Raw genomic sequence first — 14,526 nt, 5'->3', positions numbered from 1 at the left:
GAAATGGCTGGCTCTAACGTTCGGCACTGCATGTTGAAGTACGACCACAGTTCACCTTGAACACGGCATGGAGCTAAAACGGACAGCTCCATGAACATGGTTTCCGACCACAGAGCAGCAGTTTATAGAGTTCCTTCGGGCCCCACCCTAAAGTAAGTAGGATATACAACACTTTTATGCTAACCCTAAAACTAACCCTAACCCTAACCCTAAAGCCCTCCAAACGTTGTATTCGATGTGCTTCTTCAAAGAGGACTAACATTGTGTTTACATTGTAAATCACGGCACCATCCTAATGTAATATCGCAAAACTGTACGTGCGTTACCCGCATCACGTTCCCTCTGTGCCCTCATAGAATTTACGGTACCGAAAGAGGATCAAAATAGTCTAGGGCTAACTGTAACAATTGGCGTGTAGTATTACTTACCGAACATGTCAAGTACTTCTGCTTTACGCAAACCGCTCTTGTATTTCACACGAACAATCGTGCCAACTTCGCACTTTCCCTTGATGCGGGATGCCTTGACTCTCTCGACTTGGCCAATATATTTGGCAGGCTGCAGCAACTTAACGAGTACTTCAGCCATGGTTTTACAGTAGAGAACTCAGGTTGATGCGCTGTTATGACAGGTAATACTTAAGATGATAAAATTCGAAGTGGCTATCTTTCCTTTACCCACAGTCCTTCCGATTATCCAATAAGATCGAAGTGAAAGCAGTAGGTGTGAATTGGGCAACCAATTGTTGTCATCTTGTCTTGTCAGTTTGCAGGGATGTTACCTGTTTCACCGATACATTGTCACTTGATGATGACTCTGGTGTTTACCATACTATGGGTGAACACCATTTCCGTACACGAAAAAATCTTGCCAAGATCATGCAATATGATGTCATTTTATTTCGTACTGAAACTAGCAGACATTCATCTGTATCATTTGTGATACCATCACTGATCTCGTGTTATTCTTGATACAGGAAATCAACGATCATCGCCAAATCAAAATATTATTACATATACAATAAGTAACAACTGGTATGATAGATTGTCAAGAAATTGCATCTTCCCTTGCCGAGGTCTCTTGTCAGTGTGAGATGGAAGTCGAACAAATGACCCGGAAGACGGAGAAAGTGAAAGCAATGTGCGTACGTTTTATCACAAAAGTATGATCGGGTGAAAAAACGTCCATCCAGTTCGTGAAATCGAAAAGAATAGATCGCACTCGTAGCGAGAATACAGAAGTCGAATTCGATTTAGTTCGTCGGCTCTATACAACTCATAAGACCCAATTTCACTGCCACGTGGTGATTAGCACAGTAGTTTTGAACTGACACAAGTTTTCTAACAAACTTATTGAACATGTGATATTGAGCGACAAAGTCGTAAGCTGTTTTCACACATTTAGTGTTTGACGAACTGTCAAACGACGTTCGAAGAGCGAAGTGTGACTAGCGTTTTATAAAAGGTGCTTTGAAAAGAACAATCAGGAAATAAAGCATGATGTTGCCGATACAGTGGGCTTTTTGTAGAAAAGTGTGACAAAATTTATACATGTCAACTCGGAAAAGTTGATATTTAGAAATTCGATTTGGCAAATGCTGGGCTATACATCGACACACGTTCTCGGTCGTCACTCGAAAATATGAAGATTAAAGACAATGAACTCATTTAATATTCATCTCATCGCACATGTTTGTATGGACAAACGAAAAACGAGGCGAGAGAGACGCATCAAGGGACGAACAAATACTCACCTGGTGTTTGACAAACTGTTAAACACCGTTAGTTAGAGTGAATGAATGAATGAATGAATGAATGAATGAATTAATGAATTAATGAAAGTTTGATTTCGGACATACACCGCCGCGTTAATTAGAGCAGGTTGTGTGAGACGGCGCGTCTCAGTCCAAATCTGTGCAAAAGGTAAAGCGAGCAGAACGCGTACGCCACTCTGCATAGCGTTCTTCGCTACGAATGCAATCTTCTTTCGGCAATTTTACGTACCGGAGCGCCAAGGTAAAAGGCACGTCATTTCAGTTTTTGATTATAGGTATCCCCCAAATTGCAGAGGGAATATGGTCAGATGTAAAAGATGGACAATTTCACAGAGGGAGTGTACACGTCACGGATAAATGATCCAGCATTGATATGAGAGTACTCATAAATTGTTGTTCTTTATCGAGTAAAGTTCGGCGATTTCACGAACCTAGCATGCCCAGATACATGACATGGCATGTAATTGAAAGGCGTGGAGAAATGAAGTAAATAAGCACGACATATATTGGTGATTTTACAGACTCAACATCAAGTCATATATCGTTATTTCTGACAGAAATATGTGGGACGTCAAAGTTGGATGCTGATATTTAAATAAATATGGTAAAATCACAACGTTTTTTCATGGGAAATAAAATGTTGCTGACTTTCGGAGAACAGGACCCAGACATAAATTATGCAAATCAAATACGTCACAGGGCCGAACTCGACGTCATTGCTGAGAATCCCACGTTCAAAAATCGATCATCACATAGTCTCACGTTCTACGGACTGTGGGTCAACAAACAATTTGCCGGACCGTAATGGTTGCATTCTTTTTAGAACAATGTTTTTATTCAAGCAACGTCTAAATTGACCTTTCAACCCCAAGGGTCTTTTGATAACAAGTCAGATTTATGTAGCATCATTATTGAACGTGCGTGCGGGAGTGGTACGTTAGCCAAGTATAGCCCCGGGAGTATAGCCAAGCTGACGGGACTTTTGTGGAGGGACCGTGCTTTAAACAAATCAAGTTCACGTTACTAACAAGACTTGCTCCAAGTCTATGGGCATATAAATACCAAAAATGATAAACTGAAGGAATAAACTTAAGCAGACTGTCGCATTAGTGGTAGGTTGTTGCGTAGGATCGTGGGATGAACGCATCGGCTTGCTCGGCCAGCCCGTAACTGCTGTTGCTATGCCGAGAAAAGCCAAGCGACCGGAGGCAAGTGTAGTTGCTGACACCAGCTGTTCATAATCGTATATATATGAATGTTTTCGTTTGGCGATTTAAGAATCATAAAATAATTCACTAAGCAATCACACACCTACATGTAATTCACCGTGTTTATTGCCGCGTGATCAATTTTTAGTGGTTATAAACTTTTCAAAACAACGCATCCAACTTGGTGTCTAATTGCAATAACTAATTCGATGTTTGATGATGAGTAGATTACTAGTAAGTCGATGTGCATTTTTATCGAATTGGTATTGGCAATGGGAGAAAGCATTCAACATAGTTTTCATTATCAACATTCTGTACTAGAAATAGACATTCAACAGTAAAAAATAGAAAACATACTTACATTGCCACCAACATAAAAAATTGGTGTCCAACTTTTCAACATCACGTTTCTTTCTGATGTCATTTTTATTTTAGAACTATGACCAACTCTCGATGTTATAGTTGACAAGTATCTTTATTCCATTTTATCATCTTAAAACAACTGCGCGCATCTTGCCGATGACGGTGACACACAGGCAAATTTTATCAATACAAGGAACTAAATATACGCAGCAAGCGCAAAGTCATCGTATGTGTACAGTACGGATTGTGCTACATAGTTGCAATCTTGTATTTCGAATACAGAAAAGAACGGGAACGAGTGACATAAATGTTTACGTTTCAATTTTCTCACTATTACAACGAGCCTATAGTGCTGTATGTGTTGTTAAATACTGACTGAAAATGTCATTCAACGGCAACAGCACTCTTGGGAATTCTGATACTGACATAACAAGTCAGACACTGCCAGGTGGCCATGCATGACGCCCACTCTCTGATCTGGCTCTCCGCAAAATCAAAAGACTTGAACACAATAGTTTACTAATGACGTACTAAGTAGCGCGGTTTTCCGCGGTCTCATTATGCATGCAAGCTCATTAAAAGCTGCTAACTGCCTTACCGCCGGTCCCTCCAGGGTTAGAGGTATACCGCGGGAGGTATTGGCGGTACCGCCTATTTGAAAATGACCTCTTCCCTAAGGAAACATTCATTAAGGGACTGGTCATCGTTTCTTCGGCCGGTGCGGGGGGGGGGGGGGGGGCATTGGATTATTTTTTGCCGACGCCAAAAAGACGCTGAACCCATTCAAATTTCGAAAACAGGGTGACCCCTGCGCGCAACAAAGGTAAGCAAATATAAATCCAGTCGCTAAAAGCCTGCAGCGGTCAACTCTGAGCATGTATACAGCCTGTTTCTGCGGATCGCTCCGCATACAATCGAGAGGAAGTATTGAAATCGTAGTTATAAAGCTAGTTATTTTTATCGAAAGGAAATCACAATATGCCACACTATGTGGTTGTTGCTATCTTGTACTCCAAATGGCCGAGCTACACAACCGGCCGACTTCTCTTGTATAATATGGCCGCCTCTCTCTGGTCCATACGACGATCGTGGAGAATCGAAATGGGGAATATTTCGAAGCAAAGTTGATCTTTAGATTGATAAAAACTGTAATGAAGTCATGTGCCATACAAATTTCTTTCCGCAAGACTCTTCTTTAGTCCCGATATCATTTGTAACGGCCTGTGTTCATTGAGACAGAGAGAGAGAGAGAGTGGGAAAACTGTCGCCCATGGTGTTGAGTTCTAACACAAATAAATAGAAAGACAGACTAGCAACGCGGCACGCATTTTGTTTTATGGTCGTCGCGATAAACAATGGCCTTTTCATATTAAAATGAGCTTCACAATTGCACGAGATTATGCGAAAAATACAACGAGATGGCATCGTGCTGCCTGTCGCGTAGCAACCATACTTACTTTGTGTGCTCTCAGGGCAGAAACACTGCTTCACGCAAATCAAACATAACACGCCAGCAGTTTCATAAACACTTCTTCCCATGACGAATTCGAACTTGTAAACGACGATATGACCGTAAACCATTGAGTAAAATCTGGCAGTATCGATAAGAGACTTTCAAATTTGGTTCAAACACACTTATTATATATTCATAAAATGTGAGAGGAAATTTAAAATAGCAAAACTCACCTCCCCGAAGCTCAAAACTCTTCTGTTTACGCCTGCACGCCAAATTCGCTCATCGCCACACGACAACAACAACACGAACTTTGCCGAACATACTTTGGCTTAAAAATTGGAGAAAATCCGGAAACAACCGAAGGATGCATGGCCGGCACTCTCCGGAAAGGAGAGTCGAGAGCTACCTGAGGCGAGGCGTACATGGAGGGGCTACGTTACCGCTTCACACCTTGAACAATACCCGTTGCTCGTCTGGCTTTCCATTTGTCTGTGGTTCTAAGGGCAGGGCATATTGAGAAGAATCCTGTTTACATAAATAGTTTCATATTTATGCCCGAGGCGGAGTAAAAGTAAAGCTGAATAGTTGAGTTTTTTCCATCATTGGTGTGATTCTAGGCATGGGTATATGATGAATCGGTTTTTACCTAACATCGGCTGTTCCTTGTGTTGTTTCAGCATGTGTTTGGTTTTTACTTCTTCGGACAATCGACTTTATCTCGTGTTTAACACAACACAAATGGCACTCATGATGATAAGACATAGCAACATGCAATATTGGGTGATTAATCAACATACAAGAAATCTGGAATTTATCGGGTAATGTTTATTTGTCATACGAACCTGTCATACCAATCTACAACATTGAACAGACTCTGTTTACAATCTAAGGTTTTGCAATTAACTCATTAAAGTGGACATGAAGCCAGAGCCCATGCTGGAATAACTGATTATTAAGATGACTGTGCATCATGGTGTCTGGTATAGTTTGTGTGATTGGAGCTGAATGATTATAGTAAATGGAAGATTGATATTAATACTTGACCTTTCGCAACAGCTTGCAGGAATTAAAAGAGCAATCTTCCTTAGACTGTTGTAAGAATTACAGAAATATTCACTTCGTTTAATCTTATACATGTAGAGCATCTTCCTATGTACACATGTTTGTAGATATTAAGATATTAACATCGCTATTCACTTTAGATGGATGATTGCAGTAATGTTTTAGGATCCTGTATTTATCTAAGGATGTCAAGAATTGAAAAAAATCTGCAGAGCGAATGGTTTTATAGCATTTACTATTAAAGTTGAATTTAGCTTCTAAATTCTCCTTTATGCTCAATATTTCAATCTTGAATATCAACGATGTAACTATGTTTTACGAATAACACAATGATTTACTCCTTATTGTCAGTAAGACATTGAAGCTTTCCGTTGATTACCATAACAGTGGTAATCAACCATAAAATAATCATAACAACGGTCCCCTTTATTTCAAAGGCACTACTTCATATGGAGACACTTCCGGGTACGTCTCTGCTGCATTCTCTCCGATCGTAGAAACTTCCTGAGTTGAATTCAAAGATTCGTATGTGTTTTGCGCAATCTCATTCAGTTGAAGTGATGTATACGAAGACACTTGTGCATTCGCATAACTTGAAGTGTCCTTTACCTTCTCGCCTTGGTTCGTTGTTTGGCGGCTGTTCGACAGATAACATTGTCAACATAATAATAAATTTAAGTATGTGATATAAAATGTGCGTCAGATGATATCTTATTTTCATTTAGTTAATGCACTGCGAATATATTTTGTTACATCACGAACATCAATACAACATTATTTCTTAAAGTCTCGCTTCCGGTGCGTTTGTTTTGATGCTCTGTTTTCTGGACAATGAGGAAACCATTATGATTTTATATGAGGTAATTTCATTGAAATGAAAGTTTGAAATATCGTCTTACCTCTGACAAATAATCTTGATGACGATCGTGGTGATTACTGTGACCACTAGTGACACTGTGACTCCGATTGCGAATCCAACTGAAACAAACAGTGGAATATGCCTGAATTATCTAGCAACTTCTGTCCGAGAAATGAAAGGGAAGCGTTGAAGGTAGCGCCGAATTGTAATTTTACGCTATTGGCATCTGAATTTCATTTTACCATTGCAAATTAGTGTTGTGTCCTTTCAATTTTAAAGTTAAAATTAATCAATAATTAATAAACAATTGACTGTCATAGTTATTGTTACAACTTACTCGCTCTTTGAATCTTGATTTCGGTAGAACTTTGCAGGATATATCCTGTTGAATTGGGGTCACTTTTGGTGTGTGTAATGTCGTGTTGAGCATATTAATCTCTGTAGCAGGTATTGTGGAAGTCACTGGCAGATGCAGCGTCGTACAAACCTTCACAAGAGCTATAAAAATCGAATAGTTATTTCAAGGTTCAGACTCTTTAGTGGGTCGACTTAAGGTAGAACGCACCTCGGGGACAGAAATTCGGGCCTTAAATTTTTTTCAATTTTTTTCTGACCTACCACTTGTGGGGGCTCATTTGAAGCTCTTGGCGAAAGAAAAGTTTTCACCGTCTTAGTTTTTTGAAAATCGAAAATTTTATTTTTCCCATAGAGTTTACACAGGGATGGCGGCCATTTGAATTTCAAATATCGAGAAATCGCAAGATATTGTCTCTCTAGTACCAAAGTTTGCACGGGACCCCTGATTTTTATTCTTGCTTTGGTAAGAGAATGGTTCAAAGTTTCACTGAGGAAAATATGAGCAAAAGTTTAAGTCTTTCACTTTCGAGGTGCATATTACCTTAGGCTAATATTAAATCACCTTGATCAATTCTTTTGATCGATTTGGTAAAATGTATGTATTTCTTTCATTGGAAACTCTTACCCTCAAACTGCATTATAAATCCAAGATCATTGCCCGCATTGTCGGTGATCATCTCAATACGAAGAGTATTGAATGAACTGTATAACAGCTTTGGTTGTACACAAACAGTAAAAGTAGTGATAGTACAGCTACTGTCTTCTATCCCATCCTTCACAATCACCATGTCATTGTCTTGTAATCTCAGCATAAGAGTGGTTAGCTTTACTATGTGTCCAGGATCCACTGTTATTGTCCAAGTACACCATTGTTTGTTGGTATAGTTACCGGGGAAATTTGGTGAATATATGTATCCACTGGAATCAGTGTAGTCACCGCCACAGGCACCGGAATATTCTGAAAGTGTGAAAATGTAACATCATCATTACTTTGATCGGTTTTAATCAATTTCATTGGTAAAATGTATTTCTTGCCATTTGGAAACTCTTACCCTCAAACTGCAGTACAAATCCAAGATCATTGCCCACATAGTCGGTGATCATCTCAATGCGAAGAGTATTTGATGAACTGTATAATGGTTGTGGTAGTGAATAACCAGTAAAAGTACTGATAGTAGAGCTATGGTCTTCTATCCCATCCTTCACAATCACCATGTCATTGTCTTGTAATCTCAGCATAAGAGTGGTTAGCTTTACTATGTGTCCAGGATCCACTGTTATTGTCCAATTACACGATTGTTCGTTGGTATAGTTACCGGGGAAATTTGGTGATATATGTATCCACTGGAATCAGTGTAGTCACCGCCACAGGCACCGGAATATTCTGAAAGTGTGAAATGAAACATCATCATTACTTTGATCGGTTTAATCAATTTTCTATTGGTAAAATGTATTTCTTGCCATTTGGAAACTCTTACCCTCAAACTGCAGTACAAATCCAAGATCATTGCCCATATGGTCTGTGATCATCTCAACGCGAAGAGTATTTGATGAACTGTATAATGGTTGTGGTAGTGAATAACCAGTAAAGTACTGATAGTGGAACTATGGTCTTCTATCCCATCCTTCACAATCACCATGTCATTGTCTTGTAATCTCAGCATAAGAGTGGTTAGCTTTACTATGTGTCCAGGATCCACTGTTATCGTCCAATTACACGATTGTTCGTTGGTATAGTTGCCGGGGAAATTTGGTGAAGATATGTATCCACTGGAATCAGTGTAGTCACCGCCACAGGCACCGAAAGACGCTGAAAACGCGATAATGTAAAATCAACATTAACTTCATGACGAAACCCGTGGATGGTTTCCAGAGATCAGCATTACACGAACAGTTTGAAAGTATATAAATGTTGAAAGTTTTCACTGACACCAATTTAAGTGGATCGGTCTAATATCCGCCATTCCGGGCGATATTAAACAAAAGGAAAATGGAGTAGACGATATTCACATTCTGATAAACGATACACCAAATCTATTGAGGACCTCTCAAGACACATTATTAAGAATGAATTGACAAGCAGGATCTTTACCGCATCGGCGAGCCAATGTATAAATTAATGCTGAAGATGACCATCGACAGCAAAATGAGGGAATTCCAATTTAAATTACTACATAATATTCTTTATACTAATGAAAAACTTCACAAACTAAATCCCAAGAAATTTCCAACCTCTCTGTGTACTTTCTGCATGAACGATGTTGAAAGCTATGAACATTTATTTTATGCATGCTCATTTACAGTGTCCCTTTGGAGGAATCTATTACTTTATTGGGGAGACTCTCTAGAGTTGAGCTCACCACCAAGCAAACTCTGCTTGGTTATTTCAGATGCAAATGAATCTCTGTTAGTTAACTTTATTAGTTTACTTGTGAGAAAACACAACTATTACTGTAAAATGAACGGTGCTAAGCCAAGTTTTGCTGGATTGGTGTCTTTCATACGATGGATATATCAGATAGAGAACTTCTTTGCAAAAAAGAATTACAAGATAACAGTGCACTTGGAAAAGTGGTCTCCTATATTATTATTTGTGCGATTATTGATGTATTTACAGAGAAAAACTAGTACACTAGCATAAGGAACTGTAACATTTTAAGGAAAATACCCAATAAAATTCTTTAAATATATACATAAAAAAAGTTCCAATGACACAACTAGAAAAGAACAAAATAAGTCGATTTATGTTTATCCGCATTGCTGACAAAATGTTTGTAGGGCCATTAGGCCAAGTAAATAAAAAGTGTGTTTCTCATCCTTGCGAGCGTCAATTCAGTCAACCTTTTTTTTCTCCTCATGAGGAAATTAAAAAAATAAATAAACGTAAAATACGTGACGATAGTGCATAACACAGTGCTGTATAAAACAGAACGGTAAACAAAATAATTGACACTAACATTCCATTCAGAACTGTACACATATGTCACTGTTATATTAGGCTGTCAAAACTGTGCATTGCTGCACAAAAAATCAAACCGCAGAACTGTTGCTATACAAAAATAATCTCTGTGTGAATTCCGAGGCTGTTTTCGTGTTTTTTTCCCGCGTTTTTGTTCATGAAGAATAAAAATGAGAATTAAAAACCCGCGTTACTGCATTATTTTTAAAATATGTCTAGGATGAGAAACCAACTTTTTATTTTTCCTGGCCTTATAAGAATTCATCCATATTGTGTTTATAATATTGACAAGATCCAAAATAAACAGGAATGGTTACGATCAGCACAGGTGGATTAGCAGAGTGTGTGATTTTAGGAAAAATATGAGAAATAAAAGCTGCAAGCAGCATCACGGGGCCCAAGCGCTTGCAAACACTGGCAAAATGTACCAGAATGATTATCAATAAACTTATGCCATAAGGTGCTTCATCCTATCAAAATTTAAAGCATGTAGCACTTGTGGTTACTTATTTATAGGCATATTTGTGAAATCGAGATGAAAGGAAGTCTGGGTCTAAACGTATCCCTTTGTACCAAACATCAGACCTCTCAGAATTAGATATGTGTATAATTAATGAGGTACAGTATGAGGCACCATAAGGTCCTCTATCATAACCGAATATGAAGGGTTATAGCACTTGTTGTTACCGATTCCTAGGCATATATGCATATTTATGTCCAGACCTTTACCTCTATTGGCAAGCCTAGACTTAGTTAGAATGTTACAGAATGAATTACAGAATGATGCAAGGGTCAAAGGTTGTAATTTAGGTACGCAATTTAGTCCCATACCTTACATTGCTTAGATTGACAACAGCCATTTTAGACTCTTGTAAAGGCTAGCATGAGATATGGCCATAGTTTAGCTGCAGAGGTATTGGGCAGGTCACAGGTCATTGAAAATGTAAAATAAAGTAATATTTTAAAAATCTTCTTTTCAAAATCAGCATTGCGTGTGACCTTAAAATTTGGCAAGAAGGAGATTGCCCTATGGTCTACAAATAGTATTAACATAATTTGATTGATTTTTTTTTAATGCAAGTGAGACGGATTAAAACTTTCAGTTGAAGATACCTGCTGGTAGTGGTGCGGCATGGAAAATCCATTCTGCATTTATTTTTAAAACCACCAAACTTGGCTCAGATGTGTTTTAATATGTGTTGAACAAATTCAGATACCGAGCTACCGAAAATCTGTTGAAGCGTTGGCATGGCAGCCATTTTTCAAAATGGACACCAGACAACGTATTTCTCACCTAGTAAATGTTAATGCAGTATGCGTTTAGTAATTTTAGGTCGCATTTTTCAAGTAGAAACTATTGAAACAACAATTTGCAATATTTTAATATTTTCTTCATCTCCTGACTTGTTAAATAGGTAAATACAGACATAAACACAATTCTTATGCATAAAATGCACGGTATTAGATCATTTCAAAGGATGACACTATGTCAGCAATCAAGAAATATTAGGCCATGGGCTAGATGGGTCTACAAAGAACCTCTAGGATAAAAACACCTGTATTTATAGAAGCCTTGGGATTCTTAGAATACGAAATAAAAGTTTAACAGAAAAAAAGAGATGCAATAACTGTTATTGTCGTGTTTTGAAGAGTACCGCAAAATCGCCATTTTGCGCATGCCCACGTGAATTTTTCTGGTAGTACTTGTAAGTCATATGATCACCTTTTTAACATAACCTGACTTGTTGGGTCTCACTAGAATGGAATTATTTTTCCTCTTTAAAATTACATATATGAAATATCTTTCATAGATTTTTTATGAAATAGGACTAAAACTTACCCGATACCCCAAGTTTGCAATACAAATTATAGCTTATCTCAAATTCTACCGATGTTTTACCTTAGCATAATACAAAAGGCAATGCTTTGTATGATATCTGTTTTATTCGTCACAGAAAAGTGTGAATCATGTGAAATAGACTTTTGACATAAAAAATATTGGGATGCTATAGCTCTACCGGTCATATTTTGAAGGATATCGCAAAATAACAGTATTGCCAACTCGAATGCGTTTTCGTTGAACCTGTCTTTTTCTAAGTCATCTGATGAGCTTATATTTTAACATAGTCTAGCTTGTGGGGGAACTTGGAAAGTAATTTTATTCTTATTACAGATAACATATTGTAATATGCAATATCTTCCACTGTTTTTTTAAACTACGGCCAAACTTACCACATCCTACAAACTTTATTGAAAGTTAATGTCACTGCTTATCTCAAATTCTACAACCTTTTATCTAGACATGTAATAACAGGCAATGCTTGTATGAAATCTACTTTATTTACTACAGGACACGTCAAAAATATGAAATAGACTTTTAACAGAAAAAAAATATTGGGATGCAAAAGCTGTTACAGTCATGTTAGGAAGGCTATTGTAAAATCACGATTTTGAGACTCACTAATATTTTTGTTAAACCAATCTTCGTTTAAGTCATCTGCCTAGCCTATTCTACATAACCTGGTTTATGGGGTTCATTAGTTAAGCGATGTATTCTTCTTTAGATGACATATTGTGATATGCAATATCCTTATAATTTTCATGAAATAGGACCAAGACTTACCTAATACCTCAAAAGATAAATCGAAAATTACGGCTTATCTTAGATTCCACCATTTTCACTACACACAATACAAAAGGCAATATAATGCTTATATGGTATCGGTTTTGTTTGTAACAAACGTATGTCAAAAATATTAAATGAACTTTGAACGGGAAGATAATATGATTTACAAGCAACTTGGATCATATTTGGAGGGGTACCAACATATGGCAAATTTCCTGAAACATATAATTTTTTTTTCAAACATGCCTTTTTGAAAGTAGTCAGCCAAAATCATAGTCACGGATGATCTCAAAATATTATTAACATCGCATATTAAAGTAACTTGATATATTTGCCAAAAAAGTTTTCCCAAATGCGTCCTTGGTGCACTAAAACTCAGACCTCTAGCTCTATTGACTAGCCAAGAGTAATATATGTAGTACTACATAATTAGTGAGGTACAGGATGTGGCACTATAACGTCCCCAATCACACAAATATCAATGGTATAGAACTTGTGGTTGCTGATTTAAAGTCGTATATGGATATTCAAGGTCAAATGTCATCGAGGTCACATTACATTTTTAAAACAAACTTTGCTGCAACAGTTACCCCTGTGTATCCAAAATCAGATCTAAAGTTGTATTGGCTAGCTCAGAATTAGATATGTACATAATTAATGAGGTACAGAATGTGCCATCATAAGGTCTGCCATTGCACCAAATATGAAGGGTGTACCGATAGTGGTTACTAAGTTATATATGTACATTTGAGGTCAAAGATCATTGGAGTCATGTGACATTATATCGGTAAAACTGTATTCCATAGTTATCCGTATGTATCAAACAATCAGACCTGTATTGGTAAGCCAAGAATTTTGTAAATGCATAATTAATGAGGTATAGGATATGCCATCATAGGGTCTCCCCTCATACAAAATATGAAGGGTGTGGCACTTTTGCTTACTGGGTGATGGACATATATGTATATTTGAGGTCAAAGGTCATCGAGGTAAAATGACATTTTGTCCAAAAATTTGTGATTTCGTTGTTATTCCTGTGTACCAAAGACAAGACCTCTACCTGTATTAGTTAGCCGAGAATTAGGTATGTGCATAGTAAATGAGGTACAGGATGTGTCGTCATTAGGTTCCCCTCAGACCAAATATGAAGGGTGTAGCACTTGTGATTACTGAGTTATTGACATATATGTATATTTGAGAAATGAAAAAATATGGTCTTTGAGTTCTACACTGTAAAAATAGCAGACGCTAGACGCGTCTTTACGCGTTCAAAATGTAGATATCGGTGTTCAAATTTGAACGTCAAGTGTTCATATTGTTAACACTAGTGTTCATACTCAGGTATGTTATGCATGGGCATAGGCATACATACATGTAAAATAAGTTTGAACATACTTTTTAATCAGACCTGGTCAGAAAATTCTGAAAATTGCCAAAAATATGTTTTGCATTTGATTAAGTTGAAATTTATCATAATATATTACCTAAGTCAGATCACGTGACCATAATCCATTATTTTCCCGCCAAAATTGTATATTGCAAATAACTGAATATTCCAACCGTTAAACATCAAAATATTTAAAATATTATGACCAATTAATGTAAAATGGGATAGGAACTTGTGTTGGAACTAGTGGCAGATGCAAAATTATTGAATTTGAATAACATTTCTTCACAAAAAAAACAACAAATACAATATTTTTGACGTTTTACATGAATATTTGAATATCAGAAAGAAGTATAGAGTTTCATGAGTGCCATGTATTTTTGAAAGAATATGAAGGATGTTGTTTCCAAAAGTGCAGAGAAAATCAAGAAAATTTAACGGGTTACGGTTGGAATATTAAAATTAATAAAGACAT

At 37.3% G+C, this 14,526-nt stretch overlaps 1 protein-coding gene and 1 long non-coding RNA gene across 2 annotated transcripts in view; both read right to left on the bottom strand.

The window, feature by feature from the left end:
* Positions 1-5,608: 5,608 nt before the first annotated feature.
* LOC139132953 (uncharacterized) lies at positions 5,609-7,220 on the bottom strand. The gene is made up of 3 exons (XR_011552503.1): positions 7,060-7,220; positions 6,763-6,841; positions 5,609-6,500 (listed from the first exon to the last, which is right to left on the bottom strand). It is a non-coding gene; the product is annotated as an uncharacterized lncRNA (long non-coding RNA).
* A 484-nt stretch (positions 7,221-7,704) lies between these two features.
* Positions 7,705-14,526, bottom strand: part of LOC139132952 (kremen protein 1-like) — a 32,677-nt gene continuing 25,855 nt past the window's right edge. Inside the window, exons 4-5 of the mRNA XM_070699292.1 lie at positions 8,132-8,463; positions 7,705-8,037 (exon numbers count right to left, since the gene is read on the bottom strand). Of these exons, the coding sequence (XP_070555393.1) occupies positions 8,357-8,463 (107 nt within the window). The 3' untranslated portion in view covers positions 7,705-8,037; positions 8,132-8,356. The remainder of the gene's footprint in view (positions 8,038-8,131; positions 8,464-14,526) is intronic.

Source organism: Ptychodera flava, chromosome 5 (genome assembly GCF_041260155.1).
Source record: "Ptychodera flava strain L36383 chromosome 5, AS_Pfla_20210202, whole genome shotgun sequence".
NCBI classification, from domain to species: domain Eukaryota; kingdom Metazoa; phylum Hemichordata; class Enteropneusta; family Ptychoderidae; genus Ptychodera; species Ptychodera flava.
This window is presented reverse-complemented; position numbering and strand designations above follow the sequence as displayed.